We start from the raw sequence: 22812 nt of genomic DNA on the forward strand, positions 1-22812 counted from the left end.
AGTGTCAGGAGGACTGATCAATATAGAAGTGTCAGGAGGACTGATCAATATAGAAGTGTCAGGAGGACTGATCAATATAGAAGTGTCAGGAGGACTGATCAATATAGAGGTATCAGGAGGACTGATCAATATTGAAGTGTCAGGAGGACTGATCAATATAGAAGTGTCAGGAGGACTGATCAATATAGAAGTGTCAGGAGGACTGATCAATATTGAAGTGTCAGGAGGACTGATCAATATTGAAGTGTCAGGAGGACTGATCAATATAGAATGTCAGGAGGACTGATCAATATAGAAGTGTCAGGAGGACTGATCAATATAGAGGTATCAGGAGGACTGATCAATATAGAAGTGTCAATCAGAGACGCGGGATTTCTACGTCGATGCTGTGCCGGTCTCTGATTGGTCGAGGCCTGGCGGCCTCGACCAATCAGAGAGCCGGGATTTCCAGGACAGACAGACAGACAGACAGACAGACAGACAGACGGACGGAAAAACCCTTAGGCAATTATATATATAGATACTTTTGTAGTCTAATATAGATCTTATCATAATGACAGGACATACCTGGAAGGGATCGCTTATTTTCCTCTACCATTGCCACTGTTGTATATAATTATAACAAGAACCAGAGGTAATTTAAATGTATATATCTCACCTGACCTAACATGTCTAGAGAAACTGATTCCTGTCGCTTCCGATTGCCAGTCCTTCACGATTTCTGGTTGCCTGTTTTTATTTTTATTTTTATTTTTATCCTATTGGTGATATTTTGTTGTTTTGTTTTGATAGCTTGTGTTATTTGTCATTTTTTTATTTTTATTTTGTTATTTTTATTTTCGATCTCATTTCTAATGTAAATTATGTTGCTGTATTATAGACAGATGTTTACACTGTTGTTTTTCTACTCTCCTAGCAACCCCATGAATAAGACCCGGGAGGGTCGAAACGTTGGGTTCTCTCCTCCATTTTTTCAATGTGGCAACCTTTTGTATCTTTTATTTGAATAAATTTGGCACAAAACCTTTTTGCATCATACCAAAATTGAGTGTGCGGTATATTTCTATACTTGATTGACTTGGATCACACGGTCCGTTATACCAGCACCTCCGTGTTCCAGACTCGAGTGCACACCATCACCCATATATTTGTGTCTTGACTGCTTGGTGTAGCACCGGTCCACCAGATGACATCCGACATCTTTGCATATGACGCTGCAACCAGTTCCAGCATCCTATCACAAGTTACGAACTCGAGTGAGTTCCTGAAAACCCCCTCACATGAACTCAGAACGAGGGACTACGAGAAGGAGCGACGGAAGTTAGTTTCTTATGATCTACACAGCATTACGTTAGCAGAGTATCACAAACAGGGCAAGATCCCGAGGGGTCTTAGGTGCAACCTACGCCCCACTCTTTTCTCTGACAACCCAGACTTTTGCGATAAGTATAAGAGAATACTAAACAAGTGTTCTATGGACATTATTATTTTGACCATTGAATTCCTGCAGAAAGCAATCGTAGAGACAAAAGACAGCATTCGAGCCATAGAAACCCAGCTGTCATCAACTTTGGCCTCAACTGACTGGACCAACCTCAAAGAAAAAACAGACAGAATCCTTGCGGACCACCAGAAATTCCTAGAGGACAAGAAACGTCAGAAATTCCAACGTGACAGTGACGACTACACCCAAAATAGGGTTTATAGATGGAGCGATACTGCCGGCAACAACTCCTGGCGCCGTCCATATCAACGCAAAACAGGCTCCTTCAGTGCGGAAAGCGATTCATCAACCGGTTCAAACAGATCACGTTTTTTACCGAAAGGCCGCAGGGGAGGATACCAGCGTATCGACCAACAAGAAGATCGAGGCGGAAAAATGACAACCCGGTCGCAGGTAAGACACCTAACATAGTCATTAACATTTCAGGTTATACGCTCTCCCCTGCGGAACTCAACGTACTACAGAAAGGACTATCATTTTGCCCCACTCCCATCTGGGACAGCTTCCAGCTGGAGAGGGATTTACAACGACTTTATCGTCTAGTGAGACTGAAGACTCACTTTGGGACTCTGGCGGGCAATTCCGAGAACAGAGTGTCTCCTAATGGGGACGTCTCTGTTGCGGAAATCCCCCTTACATCACTGGGATTGAGGAACCCTAGTTCCTTCAACCCACCACAGACATCACATGCCGTTGAAACGTTTATTTGTTTTGTAGAGAAGGATGTTAAAGACCTATCTCACCAGTACCAACTGGGTCTTTTTCCCACACGCACAAACTTATCATCATCTGAAAAACAGGCCCTGGTCTCCCGACAGAACAATAAATCCATTATTATTAAGCCAGCAGATAAAGGTGGGGCGATAGTCATTATGGATCACACGTTATACTCTGACGAGATAAGACGCCAATTGTCTGATACAGATACCTACAATACCATCCCTAGAGACCCCACCCCAGAGATTCGTAAAAAAATACAGTCCATCATCAATATCTATCTTGACAATGGCACTATAGACCAACAAACGGCTAGGTTCCTCTCCAACCCTCATCCTATAACCCCAGTATTTTACGTCCTTCCTAAAATACACAAATCCCTTACCAACCCCCCCGGTCGCCCCATAGTGGCATCGACGGACTCTATCCTCTCATCCTTAGCTGTCTTTCTAGAGAAAATTCTTACACCATTGATTAAGACTACCAAATCCTTTGTACTAGACACAGGCCATTTCCTCAATCTAATTAAACAATGTGATACCGTTCCTCCTGATAGCCTGCTAGTCACCATGGACGTAAATAGTCTTTATACGTCTATCACCCATGAGAAGGGTATCACAGCATCCAAACTATTGCTGGAAAACTCCGACAGACCCACTAATTCCATACGTTTCTGTATGGAGTTACTAAGACTAGTCCTATATGAAAATTTCTTCCTCTATGAGGACACTTACTATGTACAGCGCCAAGGGACCGCAATGGGCTCTAACGTCGCACCGGCATATGCAAATGCATATATGAACTCATTCGAAGAAACTTTTGTTTACACAGATGATAGGTACAAACAGTATGTAAAAAACTATCTTCGCTACATAGACGATATTTTCTTCATTTGGACTGGACCGGTCGATATCTTGCAGACATTCCACCAGACCCTAAATTCTATTTACCCTGAACTACAGTTCACTATTCAATACGACACCAATAAGATTTCTTTTCTAGATACATTAATACTGAAAGACATTGAGGGCCACCTCTCAACTGATTTGTACTCCAAGCCTACAGACTGCAATAGTCTTCTGCTCTATTCCAGCAGCCATCCAAAAGCCACACGTAACAGCCTTCCCCGCTCCCAATTTACTAGGGTAGCCAGGATTGTCTCGGATCCAGCCGTACTCCCCACACGTCTGGACACTATGTCTGAAAGATTCAGGGAGAGGGACTACCCCCAGCGCCTTCTTGATCAAGAAATATCAAGGGTCCTTCAACCCCAAACACCAGCCCCGAGAAACTCGACTAATGACAGGGTACCTTTTGTCCATACTTTCCATCCTTTTATGCCCAAAATAGAAACGGTGATCAGAAAGCATTGGTCTCTCCTAGCGAAAGCATACCCTCAAATAGCAAGCTTCACAGCACCACCCCTTATGTGTAATAGGAGGGCCCCCAACATTAAGGACAAATTAGTACGAGCAGACATCGGTAGCACACGCTCCACCACAAATCAAAGTGTATTAGCTCCACGCCGCCAAGGGACATTTCCCTGTCTTAGCTGTGCCTCCTGCTCTAATGTTATTAAATCCGATTGTGTCACACATCCCAGAACAGGCAAAACATATCCTATCCGGGGATACCATACATGTAATTCTAATTTTGTCGTTTATGTCATAAAATGCCCATGCGGCCTTCTATACGTGGGGGAAACAACACAACACATAAAGGACCGTATAGCGAGCCACAAATCGACCATCCGCTGCAATAAAACCTGGCTCCCTATCCCCGAACACTTTACTAAAATGAGACACACAGTGGCCCAACTCAAATACCAAGTTATTGAACAGGTACGCAGACCCAGGAGAGGTGGTAACCATGTCAAACAACTGAAACTCAGGGAAACCTTTTGGATCCATAAACTGGGGACCTTAACCCCAAAAGGTCTCAATAGGGAAATAGATTGGCTGTTATAACATTATTACAATTTTTCTTTTTCTTCCAGACACGTTGAGTTTCCTACCCTATAGGTGAGTTCTCCATTCTGCCTTTTTTGGTTTTTTTCCCCCCTTTTTTTTTTTTTTTTCCCCTATTTTTTTTTTTAAAAATTTTTCATTTTTTTCTTTTTCATTTTTTTCATTATTTGGTCTTTTATTTTTTATTTATATTTATTTTTATTTACCACTACTACATTTATCCATTTTTCCTTTTGCATAATTTTATTTGCCTCATGTTATTTTTTCATTTTATCCAGACTTAGTGTTGTCCACTTATTCACAGACTCAATATGGCCCACCACTCAGTCAGTTTTCCTTAGTACAGTCGCTCCTTTCTTCCCCCTCATAGTAAAACTTTTTTTCCTCAGCGTACCAATCATAGCGCTTGGACACTCCCACGTTTAGGCAGGCTTGCCCTTACTATGATCTAGCGCGACCTGCGCATGCGCGGTTCGCACCGCGCTACTTCCGGTCTCTGTGCCCCTGCCCGTCCCCACTTCTTGGCTAGTTCCCACCCCTTCCTTAGAGCAGTTCATGACACGTCATGCAGAATACTCCCTCCTCTGGGCAAGTTTGCCCTCACTAATGCTCAGCACTGATTGCGCAGGCGCGATGCACACCGCGCCACTTCCGGTCCGGGACTTCCAGTTCGGCGGTATTCTTAAGCAGTACCGCTACTCGCTCCTACCACACTCCCACAGCAGGGCGCGGGAGCGCCGCTGACAGCATACTAAGAAACGAGCTCTAACAGGTACGGAGATCTCCTACAGCCAGCACCTCATAAGCCATCTGCCCTGCAGTCTATATAAGTCTGTATATTTATTGTACCTCCTAACGGATAGGCCTTTTTCACAGTGAGACAGCCTCCCCTATCAGGCTCCTTATACTCGGGACACAGAGAATTTATCTGACCCTATACAAAGGTATTTATTTCTCCTCCCTCCCTCTCCTTTACCATCCCTTCTCCCTGGATTATGGACACACTATATGGGTCTGGCACATAGATAGCAGACCTCCCACTGCTACTACGACCTTTCCCTCACACTTTGACATACCATAGGGGACCCTTCCTTTTGGTTCCTAGCTCATACCTGACGGGATCACCTATATGGGAACACCTACAGCATACATTACACACCTATAGATTTACTTTTGTCAGATACCTACACGATTTTCTGTGCCTATATTATGTATACTTTTGTAGTCTAATATAGATCTTATCATAATGACAGGACATACCTGGAAGGGATCGCTTATTTTCCTCTACCATTGCCACTGTTGTATATAATTATAACAAGAACCAGAGGTAATTTAAATGTATATATCTCACCTGACCTAACATGTCTAGAGAAACTGATTCCTGTCGCTTCCGATTGCCAGTCCTTCACGATTTCTGGTTGCCTGTTTTTATTTTTATTTTTATCCTATTGGTGATATTTTGTTGTTTTGTTTTGATAGCTTGTGTTATGTCATTTTTTTATTTTTTTATTTTTTTTATTTTTATTTATTTATTTATTTTTTTTATTACATTTTGTTATTTTTTTTTTTTTTATTTTTATTTTGTTATTTTTATTTTCTTTCTCATTTCTAATGTAAATTATGTTGCTGTATTATAGACAGATGTTTACACTGTTGTTTTTCTACTCTCCTAGCAACCCCATGAATAAGACCCGGGAGGGTCGAAACGTTGGGTTCTCTCCTCCATTTTTTCAATGTGGCAACCTTTTGTATCTTGTATTTGAATAAATTTGGCACAAAACCTTTTTGCATCATACCAAAATTGAGTGTGCGGTATATTTCTATACTTGATTGACTTGGATCACACGGTCCGTTATACCAGCACCTCCGTGTTCCAGACTCGAGTGCACACCATCACCCATATATAATAATCCAGATATGTCACGTGATGTGATCCAGCTCTGTTACATCTGGATTTCATGGCTGAGCAGTGGCATGATGAGACGGCTCAGCTGTGAATCCAGGAGACAATGAACTGAGGGGATGTTCAAGTGTAGTGCATGATCCAATCTGCCCCACTGTTCTACCAGTGCTAACCACCGAGCCACCGTACTTCTTATATACTTTATACATCCATTGGACTTAAGTGATGTAGTTTGGATACTGAATATTACTTATGAGGTAACTAGAAATTATTTTATCCCAGCAGAAATATAAACTGATGGCTCATTCCACTCATCAATTAATGCAAATGTGATTACTGCTTCTCCGGTTTCCTGTGAAGGCAGTATGAAGCCACAAAACCCATTACTGCAAATAATCATGTACATGTGAACTGTAAGCAATTCATATTCATTAGCTCAGTGCAGTTAGTGAGATAAAATGGTGTTACATGGAATCAGAGCTGAAATAATAAACTGGAAGATCACAGCAAAAGCTCTTAACAATCTTGTATCAATCACCGGCATAATAAGTAAAGCAGGAGCGAGTGATAAGGAGAATGTGAATAGAAATTAATTTGACAAAATAATTTCCAGTTAGCTGACAGCGACACTATAAAAGATCAATGGGGTGAAATATTAACATCCTGCAATTTATCTGTATTACACACTACACAAATCGCTCAACTTTTTGTCTTCTGCAGGCTGCATACAAAACTTCCACTAACTAGACTCTATGCAAGAGCAAGAGAGATTATGACCGCTGCATAAAACACCTTGAATGTACTAAATAATTGTACCCAGAACGTAAAGTTCTCAGATAACATGTGTCCACAGGTAGTTATGTGACCGCAATCATGTAATATTCATACTTCTGGCCACATTCCGACTAGACGTAAACAGCCTCTCTCAATTCACTTGCTGCACACGTCAAGTCGCCATGTGACTGCATGTATGCAAATCGTATACTTGAGCCACTCGCCCACCCGCTACCAGAGAGCGCGCACACCATGGATTGTGAGAGTTCACAAGTCCGCAGGCCTGGACAACCTATTTAACCTATTCAACAGCACCAAAATGAAAGAAATACATTTTACATTTTGGAATTTACAGATTTGGATAAATGTAATAACTTAAAGGTATGTTTATTGTAAAGTTTCATCAAATGAAAAGCAAGTAGAATTAAAAATGACACAACTTCCCGCTATTTCAGTACAATTTCTTTATTATTTAACTTTCATTCAATGGCTGATAATGACCAAAGGCACAACAATGATGTTTCTAAGTATTCTGCCCCAAGTCATTAGTCTGGGCTGGCTGCAGACGCTCCTGTAAGCCATTCTTTGTCCGCGCTAACAGGTAATACTGGTAAAAGTTTGCCTTTTAAGGAACGTCATATTGCATGCCAGGCATAGTTTGTGCAGAGAAGCATGAACTGGCAGTACAGCCTGGGGTGAGGGAAAATTAACCCAAAGAACACTGGGCATGATGATTCATGTAAACAGAGGCCGGATGTCTCCATGTTCTCCTTGTGCTAATGTGCTCTATACTAGAAGTGAATTAGTGGGCTTATATTATTTTTTTTAAAAAGTACAAGCTCTATATATTACTCAGATAAATACGGTAGTGTATAATATGCTCAGGGAGTGCTTACTACTGGGAGTTTTCCAGGATGGAGGACATTATTATAAGATGGGGGACATTATTAAACAAAGGGCCCGGGAGGGGGACATTATTACTTAATGGGGAATATACTAGGAAGGGCATTACCAGGATAGAGGGCATTGTTATGGGCCCAGGACGAGAATAATTACTGGAAGGGCCCAGGACGGGGAGTATTATTACTGGAAGAGGCCATTAAGGGGGACATTATTACTGGATGGTGCTCAGGATAGGGGACATTATTACATGGGGGTGAACATGCATGCCTTTATAACATCTGGAATGCTACAAGGGCCCATACATCTGGCCAACATGCAGGTTGGAGCCTAGATCCAAATTCTGCACCCCGGTCGATCGCCACTGCTTCATGCCATATAATCCCCTGAGTCCTGGTGCACAGTTGGATTGCATAGAAAAATAGTCACTGCATCCACAACACAAAGATACAATCTTATATAAGTGTTTTTACTGTTAAAGGGGTTATCCCCCAGCAATATCTATCATCTATCCAATGATCATAAGTACCAAGATCTGATGTCCCCAGTGTGAATGGCTCAGTACTGCACCTTATGACCACCGATTCATTCACTTCTATGGGAGCAGTAGTGTGCCTGCGTGACCATTGATCCCATAGATGGTGACTGGAGCGGGTCTTATGCAGTCACACTACTGCATTCACACCGGGCAGAAGACTTCCCACCAATCGTATATTAATCACTAATCCTGTGGATAGTTACTTAGGCATAATTTACATTATCCAGCAGAAATGGCCTAAACAATTCATCTTGTGACTTGCACAAAACTTTAGTATTGAATTTTCTCCTTTATATATTAGCCAAATAAAGTTTTACAATAATGAATTACATTAAAAGTAAGAATTCTAAGTGGATTAAAGAATAGTTTACGACTAGCCAAGTTAAAGGGATCCTATGGTAAAATGTGGAAATATTTAGGATATAGCCTTAGGACAAGTCATCAGTATCAGGTCTGTAGACGTCGGACATCCGACATCCCCAGCAATCAGCCACCAGAAATACACAATGGACAGTGCCAGAACACCACAGCGCCATACTGTCTAGTGGCCATTCTAGGACACTACAGCTCAGCTGATTCACTTCACTAGGAGCTTTGCTGCAGCATCCAAGAATGGCTGATTGACAGGGAGTTGGACCACCACTGATCATATTAATGATCTATCCCGAGTACGGGACATCCTGTTTAAAAAATGCATTATACTTATATTTTCATGACACTTTTGGGTGGATACTATCACAATCATAAAGAAAAATAAATTTTTTTCCTAATATAAAAAATAAAATATATTCCCTTGAAAATCAGGATATTGTAGACAGAGTCATGTTACATTAATATACCAGGTGCAACATTCACGTAGGAGGAAGACCAGCCTGTCTGCTAGTTGTACAGGGTTGGCGTAACCTGCAGGGCGTCCTCCCCAATTCCTTACCGCATACCTCACCCCTACTGTGCTGTTTGCAGACAGTGGTATGTGCCAGCTGGCTCTGATCATTTTCACGAAGTTTGGCAGAATTCAGTGTAATACCCAGGTAAACCGCCTGTTAGCTGAGGTCAATGGCAGCAGAAATATTTCAAAGCTGTATTATTTGGGTGTGGGCATGTTGCATGGTGAGGTTAGAGGGGGATGTTAGCATTATGAGGAGTAAATGTTCCTGTATTACAAGACTCTACATTCTTTTCTGAGACGCGGCTGAAGTTTCATCTTGTTTGTTCGCCGTCGTTAATCCCTTTGGTTGAATTTCAGCAACCGAGAGGCTGATCTTAGTGTGCCATCAATATATAAGGAAAAACATGCTTAGCGGCCTAGGCCGACATCCAAATCATGAAAAAGTGCAATTTGGATTCAAAAATTCTCAGCCACCACCAGGAAAGAAAAATTAAATGGTGAGAAAAGATTACACCTTTATTTGTCAAGGGATTAAATCCCTGAGTGTGTAGGAACAAGTTTCTTCAAGAGCATAAAAATAAAGAAATGGTCTTAAATATGACAAAAAGTCTTCCCCTCCATGTCCATACTAAATATCTCTGTTATATTTTATTTGTCTTATGTTTTAAATTCCCTTGGTGCACCTTGTGCAAAGATGTGACACCCATGCTTCCCTATGTATTGTAGGCCTACAATGGAGGCTTAGAAATTACTTAAAATCTATCAATAAAGCCTTATTCATACACCCATTGTAGGGATTTCACTCACTCAGCTGCGACGGCTGACACTCAGGAGACGTGTTCCTTTAAAGTTCACTGGGTTTATTGCTTCATAAACCATGTGGCAAACAACAGAAAACAAATAGCCTTTGGTTCAGGTAAAGAAAAACAAGTGTCCAGTTCATCCGGCTCAGTCCTGAAGCCGTAACACACTCAGGAGGGTTTCACCTCCACACATACCTACCTGTGTTAAGCATTAGGCTTTCTTTTATATGTCTAACCACACCCAGAACCCATCACATGACCAGACATGTGGTTGTGACATCACCACAGGTCCTGAAACACATATAGGTAGCCATGGTTACATCACAGCAACAAGCCATCTATAAGACACATATCTCCCATCGATTAGACATCCTTTAGCCACGCTACATACCTCCCCCCTCTGCCTAAAGCCGTGGGGCTTGGCACTTTCTCCCACTAGACAAGGGATTCTTGACAGGGCATCAGCATTACCGTGCAGCTTTCCGGCCCTATGTTCCACATGGAAACAGAAGTCCTGCAGGGCTAAGAACCAACGGGTGACCCTAGCATTTCTACCCTTCGTTTCCCTCATCCACCTAAGTGGGGCATGGTCGGATATCAGTCTAAATTTACGTCCCAGCAAATAGTACTGTAATGTGTCGACTGCCCATTTTATGGCCAAGCACTCCTTTTCAACGACTGAGTAGTTCTTTTCAGACGAGGACAGCTTCCTACTCAGATAGAGAACAGGATGCTCCTCTCCATGTAGTTCTTGGGAAAGGACTGCTCCCACCCCAACATCTGAGGCATCTGTCTGAAGAATAAACTCTTTCTTGAAGTTTGGGGCCATCAGAACGGGTTGCTTACATAAAGCCTCTTTCATTTCTTGGAAGGCTGAATCTGTTTCTTCGGACCACTTAACCATTACTGATTTTGTCCCTTTTAGCAGGTCAGTCAGAGGCGCCGCCATTGTGGCGAAGTTTGGGATGAACCTCCTGTAATATCCCACGATTCCCAGGAAGGCTTTAACTTGCTTCTTGGAAACTGGTTTTGGCCATGTTTGAATTGCCTCCACTTTACTGATTTGGGGTTTTATTTCTCCATGACCCACTTTTGTATCCAAGGTACTTAGCTTCTTCTTTACCCAATGCACACTTCTTCGGGTTTATTGTAAATCCGGCCTCTCTTATAGCATCAAACACCGCTTGGACTTTCTCCAGATGACTCTCCCAGTCCGGGCTAAAGATGACGATATCATCTAGGTACGCAGCAGCGTATGCCTTGTGGGGTGCAAGGACTCTATCCATAGCCCTTTGGAAGGTGGCCGGAGCTCCCTGTAGGCCAAATGGCATCCGGACATACTGGAAGCATCCATCTGGTGTAGAAAACGCCGTCTTCTCCTTGGCTTCCTGTGCCATGGGGATCTGCCAATACCCCTTCGTCAAATCCAAGGTGGTTATGTACCTGGCGGGCCCAAGCCTTTCGATGAGCTCATCAACTCGGGGCATGGGATATGCGTCGAACTTGGAGACCTCATTCAACTTCCTATAGTCGTTGCAAAATCTCCACTCCCCATCAGGTTTTGGGACCAGGACAATTGGGCTCGACCAACCGCTCTTGGATTCCTCAATGACTCCAAGCTTCAACATACGCTCCACTTCCTTGGAGACTATTTCTCGACGGGCCTCAGGAATTCTATAGGGCTTCACGTTCACGCGCACATGGGGCTCTGTCAGGACCTCATGCTCTATGACCTTCGTGTACCCAGGCAACTCGGAAAACAGGTCCCTGTTTTTCTGGAGTAACTCCCGGCATTGCTGTTTCTGGGACTCCGATAGCGTCTCCGCTATAGTAACCGCTCCAACCTCATCTTCTGGGTTGCTTAACAACGATGGAGTTACTGTCGGCTCTCTATCTTGCCACGGCTTGATAAGGTTGACATGGTATACTTGGAATGGTTTCCGTCTTCCTGGTTGGTGAATTTTATAGTTTACTTCACCAAGTTTCTCGACAACCTCATATGGCCCTTGCCATTTGGCCAAGAACTTGCTTTCCACTGTCGGAACTAACACAAGAACTCGGTCTCCCGGATTGAATTGCCTCACTCTTGCAGACCGGTTGTAGACCCTGGCCTGAGCTTCTTGTGCTTGGAGAAGGTGTTCTTTCACGATAGGCATCACCTTTGCAATCCTCTGCTGCATCAGGGCCACATGCTCAATGACGCTTCTGTGGGGCGTGACTTCGGCTTCCCAGGTTTCCTTGGCTATATCCAGGAGTCCTCGTGGATGTCGGCCATACAGAAGCTCAAACGGTGAGAAACCTGTGGAGGCCTGTGGAACTTCACGAATGGAAAACATCAAATAGGGTAAGAGACAATCCCAGTCTCTACCGTCTTTCTCTATAGCTTTTCTCAGCATGCTCTTCAGTGTCTTGTTAAATCTCTCAACAAGGCCATCTGACTGGGGATGGTACACCGAGGTCCTCAACTGGGAGATTTTCAGGGCTTTGCATAGTTCCCTCATCACCTTGCTCATGAAAAGTGTCCCCTGGTCAGTCAGGATCTCCTTCGGCAGACCTGTCCGGGAAAAGACATGGACCAACTCGCGAGCTATACTCTTTGAAGAAGAATTTCTCAAGGGAATTGCCTCAGGATAGCGTGTGGCGTAGTCCAGGATGACTAATATATACTGATGGCCCCGGGCTGATTTAACTAAGGGACCGACAAAGTCCATGGCAATTCTCTCGAATGGCACCTCAATAATGGGCAGTGGCACAAGGGGGTTCCGGAAATGAGGAGTGGGAGCAGTTAGCTGACATGTAGGGCAGGACCTGCAATAGTTCACTATTTCCCGGTGGCACCCAGGCCAATAGAACCTCTGCACAACCCGTTCCTGCGTTTTTTCCACCCCTAGGTGTCCACCCAAGATGTGTGAATGGGCCATGTCCAACACCTTCCGTCTATATGGACCCGGCACTACCAACTGCTCTACCAACTCCTCCCTTATTTTCGTGACCCGGTACAACAACTCCCTGCTCATTAGAAAATGGGGAAATCTTGTGTCTGCCCCCGGCTCCTGTACCACCCCGTCAATAACTGTGACATTATTAAAGGCTTCCCTCAGAGTGGGGTCCCTATGTTGGGCAGTCCCAAAATTTTCACCGGATACCTCTAACTCCAGAATGTCAGATGCAGGGGACACTTCCTCCTCATCTCCAGCCAGGACACAAAAAGGAAATCTGTCTGACTCTGGGTGTGGCACCACCCTTCCCGGGTTCACTGGTTCCCTACTCTTGCTAGGGAGCTCAGAACCTTTCCCCCACAAATCCCAAAACAAACAGAAATCCCGGCCAATAATTATAGGGTGCAACAAGTCCTGAACCACGCCGACTATGTGGGACTCCGTGCCACATGTCGTTTCAATGTTCACACTGGCCACAGGGTAGTCCTTTGCATCACCATGTATGCACCGCACTCCGACCTTCTTTCCCGGGAGCAGGTGGAGAGGAAAAGTGGCCCTCACCAGGGTCACTAGGCTCCCCGAGTCTAACAGTGCCGTTACTGCTTGACCGTTCACCTTCACGGGACATGCTTGAGGTCCCTCGTTGGGCGGAGAGTTCACACTGCAAGCTGGATACGCATAGTATGAACAACGGCGTCCCATGCTGCAGTCCATCTGCTCAGTGGTTTGGGAACAACGGGCAGCTATATGTCCTGGCTTGTGGCACCTCCAACAAATAATATCACCCGTGGGGACCTTGGGCACCACCTCCCCCGCCCTTTGTGACCTTGGACGCACCACCCCTTTTTGGGACTCAGCTGCCTTCTGGGATCCCCAGTACGGCATGGGCTGCCTCCCGAAGGAGCCTTCCAACCCTTGGTACCTCTCAACCAGTCCGATCAGCTCGTCGGCATTCTGGGGATCACCCTGGGCATCCCAAGACTGTATAGGCCTCGGGAAGGAATGGACAAACCGATCCATCATCACCCGTTCTACCATCTGTGCAGGCGCAGAGGACTCTGGCTGCAGCCATTTCTGGACCAGGTGCAACAGATCAAACATTTGGGAACGAGGTGGTTTGTCCCGGTGATAGCCCCAGGAGTGAACTTGCTGTGCCCTGACAGTCAGTGTCACCCCCAAACGTGCGAGAATCTCGGCTTTCAATTTGTGATACTCTTTGGCATCCTGCAAGGTCAAATCATAGTACGCCTTCTGGGGTTCTCCCGTCAGGTATGGCGCAAGTACCTCTGCCCACTGCTCTGGCGGAAGTTTTGCCCTCTCAGCGACCCTCTCAAACACAGTCAGGAAGGCCTCAACATCATCCCCGGGAGTCATTTTCTGCAATGCGCGTCTTACCGTTTTCCGGACGTGGGTGTCATCAGCCAAACCTGGGGTTGGGGCGCTCGCCTTGCCCTGGATGGCGGTTGCCAGAAGCTGCATCTGCTGCTGATGCTCCTGCTGGCTCTGCTGCATCTGCTGCCGTTGCTCCTGCTGGCTCTGCTGCATCTGCTGCTGGCTCTGTTGTAACTGCTGCCGTTGCTCCTGCTGGCTTTGTTGCATCTGCTGCCGTTGCTCCTGCTGGCTCTGTTGTATCTGCTGCATCAACAGCCTGTTGGTCTCTTGCTGCCTTTTCTCCTGCTGTGACTGCATCTGGACCAATTGTTTCAGCAGGTCCTCCATTTTCTCCGGCAATGCTTGCTGGCTTGCAACAGCCTTGACCCAGGACATTCAAAATAAACTCACGTCTCCGCTGGGAACGCTGCTCGCACGTCTACCACCAATTGTAGGGATTTCACTCACTCAGCTGCGACGGCTGACACTCAGGAGACGTGTTCCTTTAAAGTTCACTGGGTTTATTGCTTCATAAACCATGTGGCAAACAACAGAAAACAAATAGCCTTTGGTTCAGGTAAAGAAAAACAAGTGTCCAGTTCATCCGGCTCAGTCCTGAAGCCGTAACACACTCAGGAGGGTTTCACCTCCACACATACCTACCTGTGTTAAGCATTAGGCTTTCTTTTATATGTCTAACCACACCCAGAACCCATCACATGACCAGACATGTGGTTGTGACATCACCACAGGTCCTGAAACACATATAGGTAGCCATGGTTACATCACAGCAACAAGCCATCTATAAGACACATATCTCCCATCGATTAGACATCCTTTAGCCACGCTACACCATGTACGGACCGCGATGCACAGACTGTCCGCAGGTCTTCTGACTCAAGCTTGTAAGCCAAATATACAGGTGCTTCTCACAAAATTATCATCAAAAAGTTAATTTATTACAGTGCTTCCATACAAAAAGTGAAACTCATTATATAAAGTCATTACAAACAGAGTGATCTATTACAAGTGTTTATGTCTATTAATGTTGATTATGGCTTACAGCCAATGAAAATCCAAAAGTCATTATCTGAGTAAATCTGAATAATTAACAAAAAAACACCTGCAAAGACTTCCTGAGTATTTCAAAAGGTCCCTTAGTCTGTTTCAGTAGGCTCCACAATCATGGGGAAGACTGCTGACTTGACAGATGTCCAGAAGGCAGTCACTGACACAATCCACAAGGAGGGTAAGCCACAGGTCATTGCTATAGAAGCTGACTGTTCACAGAGTGCTGCATCCAAGCATATTAATGCAATGTTGAGTGGAAGGAAAAAGTGTGGTAGAAAAAGGTGCACAAGCAACCGGGATAACCGCAGCCTTGAAAGGATTGTTAAGAAAAGGGCGTTGAAAAATTTTGGGGAGATTCACAAGGAGTGGACTGCTGCTGGAGTCATTGCTTCAAGAGCCACCATACACAGACGTATCCAGGACATGGGCTACAAGTGTCGCATTCCTTGTGTCAAGTCATGACCAATAGACCATGCCAGAGACATCTTACCTGGGCCAAGGAGAAAAAGAACTGGACTGTTGCTCATGGGTCCAAGGTGTTGTTTTCAGAAGAAAGTAAATTTTGCATTTCATTTGGAAATCAAGGTCCCAGAGTCTGGAGGAAGAGTGGAGAGGCACACAATCCAAGCTGCATGAGGTCTAGTGTGAAGTTTCCACAATCAGTGATGGTTTGGGGAGCCATGTCATCTGCTGGTGTAGGTCCACTGGGTTTTATCAAGACCAAAGTCAGCGCAGCCGTCTACCAGGAAATTTCAGAGCACTTCATGCTTTCCTTTGCCGACAAGCTTTTTGGAGATGGAAATTTCATTCTCCAGCAGGACTTGGCACCTATCCACACTGCCAAAAGTACCAATACCTTGTTTAAAGACAACAGTATCACTGTGCTTGATTGGCCAGAAAACTCGCCTGACTTTTACCCCATAGAGAATCTATGGGGCATTGTCAAGCGGAAGATGAGAGACACCAGACCCAACAATGCATATGAGATGAAGGCTGATATCAAAGCAACCTGGGCTTCCATAACACCTCAGCAGTGCCACAGGCTGATCGCCTCCATGCCACGCAGCATTGATGCAGTAATTGATGGAAAAGGAGCCCCGATCAAGTATTGAGTCCATTTACTGAACATACATTATAGTAGGCCAACATTTCAGATTTTAAAATCATTTTTCAAGCTGGTGTTATAAAGCATTCTAATTTACTGAGATAATGACTTTTGGGTTTTCATTGGCTGTAAGCCATAATCATCAACATTAACAGAAATACACACTTAAAATAGATCACTCTGTTTGTAATGACTCTATATAATATATGAGATTCACTTTTTTATTGAAGAACTGAAATAAATTATCATCAAAAAGTTATTCTAATTTTTTGAGATGCACCTGTATATGAAACGGTAAAGACCCTGGGATAAGACCATGCGTCGTGGTCTGTACTCAGACAGTGATACACGAACCTTTATATATGGCCTATGGATTTGTTAATACAAACACATTTTTGGTCAGAGTCCTGTCAATGTGAAAAATAGACCACATACTGAAAGCACACGGACCAATTATAATCAATGTGTTACTTCACATAAATGTTTTTCCACGCAGTCATAAGTGATCTTTTACGTATTGATGTATAAAAATGGATGCCGTATGGATGTCAAAATCGGACATATGGGTGACGATATGGACAAAAATCGACTACATTTGTCATTTTTGTCCTATTTGTCATATTTGCCCCGTATTCACATGTAAAGCGCCATGGAATAAATGGCGCTATAAAAATGTATAATAATATAATAATAAAAATATATGGTGATAAACAGAGACTAAGACTACATCCATGTGACAGGTCCTAGTCCTGTACGCCGGTTCACTCACCACGCTGACTATACAGAGCGGCCGCTATAACCGCAGTCACAACCCTGATTGACACTCCCTCTGAATTACGGTCGGCTGTCAGTCAGTGCAGGGGTCACGGTTACAGTGGCCGCTCTGTATGCTCAGAACAGTGACTAAGTACTTACAGGCAGCTAGTTGCCATCTATCTGCCTGTTCTGCCCGATGCCGATCTCTGCCGGCTCAGAGGGGTCACAGACCACTCCTCCTAGCGATTCTGCTGCTTCACTTGACCTCATATCAGCGGAGAAGCTCTTCCTCTTCTGGTGTCACTGCCGCCATTATGCTGATTGACAGCAGGCTCCCCATAGTAAAGTCAGGGAAATACTGACACAGGAGATGATTGATCCAAATAGCCAATACATTTTTTTATTATTCAAAATACCTTAAATATTAACACAACTTTCATTTTATGTAAGTGGGATCCGTCAGCTTTCCAGAACTCTCTGTTTTATTAAACAAAAGTCTGGAAGATGTACAATCAGTTAAGACAATTCCAGTCTCTGTTCACAAAGTGAACAGTAACATCCATTTGTATTTCCAACATTAAAGGGGTTATCCGGGACTTTTCTTATTTTCGCACATGGGGGTAAGAACTAACAGCCAGGTAATTGCTGACTAACTGCCTGTTGTGCTAATCTCTGCAGCTCAGAGGTTTCAAAGACCTCTCCTGCTGCAAATCTGCTGTTTCATTTGGTCATTTTTGACAATAAAGCAGCTCTTCTTCTTCCGTTCTGTCACCAGGACGTCATGCTGATTGACAGCCGACTCATGATCCATCAGTATTTTAGATCAGATTTTCTTCATTTCTTGGACATGTGTTAGCCCCATAGACTAAAGTGAGTACATATTTCTATTCGTGAAAAACGCAACTATGACTTGTATATGAGAAACAAACGTCTGAAGAAGACCTAGTACTGGTCTTAGATGATACATCTATGTAGCTTAATATCTGAACGGATGAACTGTTCTATTAATTCACTGTACAAACAATAATAATGTATGTAAAATTGCCTTTATTAGAATTCAGTTAGAATTCAAGCTGTTTTTTCTTCCTGAAATGAAGTGATACATCAGTTATAATACACAGTATAATCTAAATACATTGAATAATTTACTTATTTGCATCCATTTGTACATGTAATTTTCATGCATTTTTTCTATTCATTATCCCTTGAATCCTATTATTCCATGCAGATACTTGCGTCCTCCTAGCATCACCATTAATGACATCACGGGAAAAATATATCAACACTGACAGTTTAATTTACTTACATCTTTTCCAACAACTCGTAGTTCAAACTGTGTCTCCTTGAAATGAATCTTTGTAATTCTAGGCCTATTAGAAAAAAAAAAGAACATTATTGAATATAAGCCCACAATTACTTGTATTTTCGTCTGCTTGATTCACAAGGAAAAGTTCACAATTTTAATTAAATTTTAAGCAAGCTGTTCCAGAGATATTCTGTGTACACAGGTTGTTGGAACAGGGCTGAACAGTACGTTGTGCCAGCAGCAGATTACATAACCTTGTACCGATATCTACATTCCATTCACCATGTACATGTTCACAAGTAACGAGGCCAAACGACAAGACAAAACAAAACAAATAAGCGCCAGAATGGACAAATGTGCTATTGTGCACAAATGCTAACTATTTCATCTGAACACCTTGTCCAATGATGTGCTTGTATGGCTGGGACTTCACACAAACATTTCTCACGTTCCTTCCATAATGAATATATTCAATCACTTCAATATCAGTTTTTCAAAATGTTTTGCTAAATTCTTTTTCACTTATTTGCAGAATTATTGTGGTTTTATTGTGTTGTGACTAAGGCCCTTTCACATTGCGGTCTTGCCCATGTTCAGTAGTCCTGTCAGGAATTGCATCTAATGAGATTCTGGCGTATATGCTGACAGGGCCATTGACTAGAATGGTTCCAACAATAAGTTATCTGACGTGCATAATTTTCTTCCGTACACGCCTACTGGATGCAGACTCTAAGGCCGGTGTCACACTTGCGAGTGCAATGCGAGAAACTCGCAGCAGGACAAAGTCCAGATCACAACCTAATTGAAAAGCTGACGCGGGATCTTAAAAAAAAAACCTGTTACCAGATTCATTTTGCCAAAACTGTGGGAAGCACAAAATATCAAAGTATTGATAAATGGATGCATGATCCTGCCAGAAAAAGACTAGTTTAGTCTAGTTATTGTGTTTACTTAAAGTGAACCCGTCAGCAGGATTGTGCACAGAAACCTACACACAGTATCAGGTTGGCGCCGTTATACTGATTACAATGATACCTTGGTTGATGAAATCCGTCTTGTGGTTGTTGTTTAATCGTTATTTGTAGTTTTCAGTTAATGAGATTCTCGTGCTCTGGGGCGGCCTGTGGGGGGTCTTCATGTGGTACCCTGCTTACATATGCATCTTTCTGGGCTTACATATGCATCCTTCTGGGCAAAAACTGAACTCAGAAATTATAGGCCAGTAAGCGTAACCTCTACTGTGGGTAAAATCCTGGAGGGCATTCTAAGGCCATGTTCACATGTTCCTGATTTCCCTGCTGTTTTTTCTGCACTAAAAACCGCAGCTCTTGGCAGAAAACGCAGGTGCGTTTTTTGGTGCATTTTTGGTGCGTTTTTTAGTGCGTTTTTTGATGCGGTTTTTAGTGCGTTTTTTGATGCAGTTTTCTCTGCAGAGTCTGTGTGTTTTCTAGGAAGTTTTTTTTAGGGTTAAAATGGCTGAAAATACCCTAACCCTACCCCTAACCCTAACCCTACCCCTAACCCTACCCCTACCCCTAACCCTTGTTCTAACTGTAGTGGGAAAAAAATAAATAAATTCTATTATTGTTACTACCTATGGGGGTGATAAAGGGGGGGGGGTCATTTACTTTTTTTTTTATTTTGATTACTGTGAGGTTATCACAGTGATCAAAATGTGCCTGGAACGAATCTGCCGGCCGGCAGATTCGGCGGGCGCACTGCGCATGCGCCCGCCATTTTGGAAGATGGTGGCGCCCAGGGAGAAGACGGACGGACGGACACCGGGAGGCCTCGGTAAGTATAAGGGGGGGAGATGAGGGCACGGTGGGGGCGTCGGAGCACGGGGGGTGGCATCGGAGCAATGGGGGGTGGGATTGGGGCACGGGGGGACAGCCACACTCCGCCCACGCACTTCCTGCTGCAGCGGTTCTGCACCACAAACCGCAGAAAACCCGCAGATATTTTTTCCGTCTGCGGGTTTTACTGCGGGTTTGACCTCACAATGGAGGTCTATGGGTGCAGAACCGCTGCAGTTCCGCACAAAGAAGTGACATTGTCCTTCTTTTTTACCGCAGCTATTCAGCGCGGCTTTTTTAGTGAATTTCCGCATCATGTGCACAGCGGTTCCTGTTTTCCATAGGGTACATTGTACTGTACCCTGCATGGAAAACAGCTGCGGACCCGCAGCGGCAAAATCGCGGCGGTTCCGCAGTAAAAAACGCATTGTGTGAACATGGCCTAAGGGATGCTATACTGGAGTATCTGAAGAGGAATAACCACATGACCCAGTATCAGCACGGGTTTAATAGGGACCGTTCATGTCAGACTAATCTGATCAGCTTCTATGAAGAGGTAAGTTCCGGATTGGACCAAGGGAACCCAGTGGATGTAGTGTATATGGACTTTTCAAAAGCTTTTGATACGGTGCCACATAAAAGATTGATACATAAAATGAGAATGGGGATACGAGAAAATATGTGCAAGTGGGTTGAGAGCTGGCTCAGGGATAGGAAACAAAGGGTGGTTATTAATGGAGCACACTCGGACTGGGTAGCGGTTAGCAGTGGGGTACCACAGGGGTCAGTATTGGGCCCTCTTCTTTTTAACATATTTATGAATGACCTTGTAGGGGGCATTCAGAGTAGAATTTCAATATTTGCAGATGACACTAAACTCTGCACGGTAATCAATACAGGGGAGGACAATTTTATATTACAGGATGATTTATGTAAACTAGAAGCTTGGGCTGATAAATGGCAAATGACCTTTAATGGGGATAAATGTAAGGTCATGCACTTGGGTAGAAGTAATAAGATGTATAATTATGTGCTTAATTCTAAAACTCTGGGCAAAACCGTCAATGAAAAAGACCTGGGTGTATGGGTGGATGACAAACTCATATTCAGTGGCCAGTGTCAGGCAGCTGCTACAAAGGCAAATAAAATAATGGGATGCATTAAAAGAGGCATAGATGCACATGAGGAGAACATAATTTGACCTCTATACAAGTCACTAGTTCGACCACACTTAGAATACTGTGCACAGTTCTGGTCTCCGGTGTATAAGAAAGACATAGCTGAACTAGAGCGGGTGCAGAGAAGAGCGACCAAGGTTATTAGAGGACTGGGGGGTCTCCAATACCAAGATAGGTTAGTATACTTGGGGCTATTTAGCTTGGAAAAACGAAGACTAAGGGGTGATCTTATTTTAATGTATAAATATATGAGGGGACAGTACAATTTTAATCATAAACCTGAAACAGGGACAAGGGGGCATCATCTGCGTTTGGAGGAAAAAAGGTTTAAGCATAATAACAGACGCGGATTCTTTACTGTAAGAGCAGTGAGACTATGGAACTCTTTGCCGCATGATGTTGTAATGAGTGATTCATTACTTAAATTTAAGAGGGGACTGGATACCTTTCTGGAAAAGTATAATGTTACAGGATATATACACTAGATTCCTTGATAGGGCGTTGATCCAGGGAACTAGTCTGATTGCCGTATGTGGAGTCGGGAAGGAATTTTTTTCCCCAATGTGGAGTTTACTCTTTGCCACATGGTTTTTTTTTGCCTTCCTCTGGATCAACATGTTAGGGCATGTTAGGTTAGGCTATGGGTTGAACTAGATGGACTTATAGTCTTCCTTCAACCTTAATAACTATGTAACTATGTAACTATGTATGATCGGTCACTGATCGCTCAGTGACCTACCCCTATTTTACATACTGCATATACTATGGTGGGTTTAGAAAAAAAAAATACATTTAGCAAAGTGATTCCTGCACAGTACCATTTGTATCTTTATGCCTTCAATATTGCTTCATTAGCATTTACTGCCATATTTTTTTGTCTCCAGCAAAACGTTGCCGGAACGCGATAGATGCTACTGCGCAGAAGCAGCCACCAGCACCATTTTGTTAGAGAAAAATTGGAGGGGGGCTGCCGTAAAATGGTGTTGAAGCTGCCATTTTGCTAGAGACAAAAAAATTTGGCTGCAGTAAAATGGTGGTGGCGACGCTTGCGCAGTAGCATATATCGGAACGCTATCAGATAGAGGCTACTAGGCACGCGCCCTACCGGCACCATTTTGATGAAGGTACTTTTTTTTTTTTTTACACGGCAATATTATAGGCATAATGCTATACATGACACTGCGCAAGCGCAGCCGCCTGCGTCATTTTCCTCAATGTACTTTTTTTTCTAAACCCACCATAGTATATGCAGTATGTAAAATAGGGGGCAAGTCACTGAAGGATCAGTGACCTGT

General features: G+C 43.7%; 1 protein-coding gene across 3 annotated transcripts in view; it reads right to left on the reverse strand.

Annotated features, from left to right (window-relative positions):
- Window positions 1-22812, reverse strand: part of EPB41L4A (erythrocyte membrane protein band 4.1 like 4A) — a 466075-nt gene that overhangs the window by 121231 nt on the left and 322032 nt on the right. For all 3 annotated transcript variants that reach the window (XM_069752770.1, XM_069752780.1, XM_069752789.1), the window contains one exon: window positions 18544-18607. In XM_069752770.1, the coding sequence (XP_069608871.1) occupies window positions 18544-18607 (64 nt within the window). The remainder of the gene's footprint in view (window positions 1-18543; window positions 18608-22812) is intronic.

The sequence above is a fragment of the Ranitomeya imitator genome, chromosome 1 (assembly GCF_032444005.1).
Source record: "Ranitomeya imitator isolate aRanImi1 chromosome 1, aRanImi1.pri, whole genome shotgun sequence".
Lineage (NCBI taxonomy): Eukaryota > Metazoa > Chordata > Amphibia > Anura > Dendrobatidae > Ranitomeya > Ranitomeya imitator.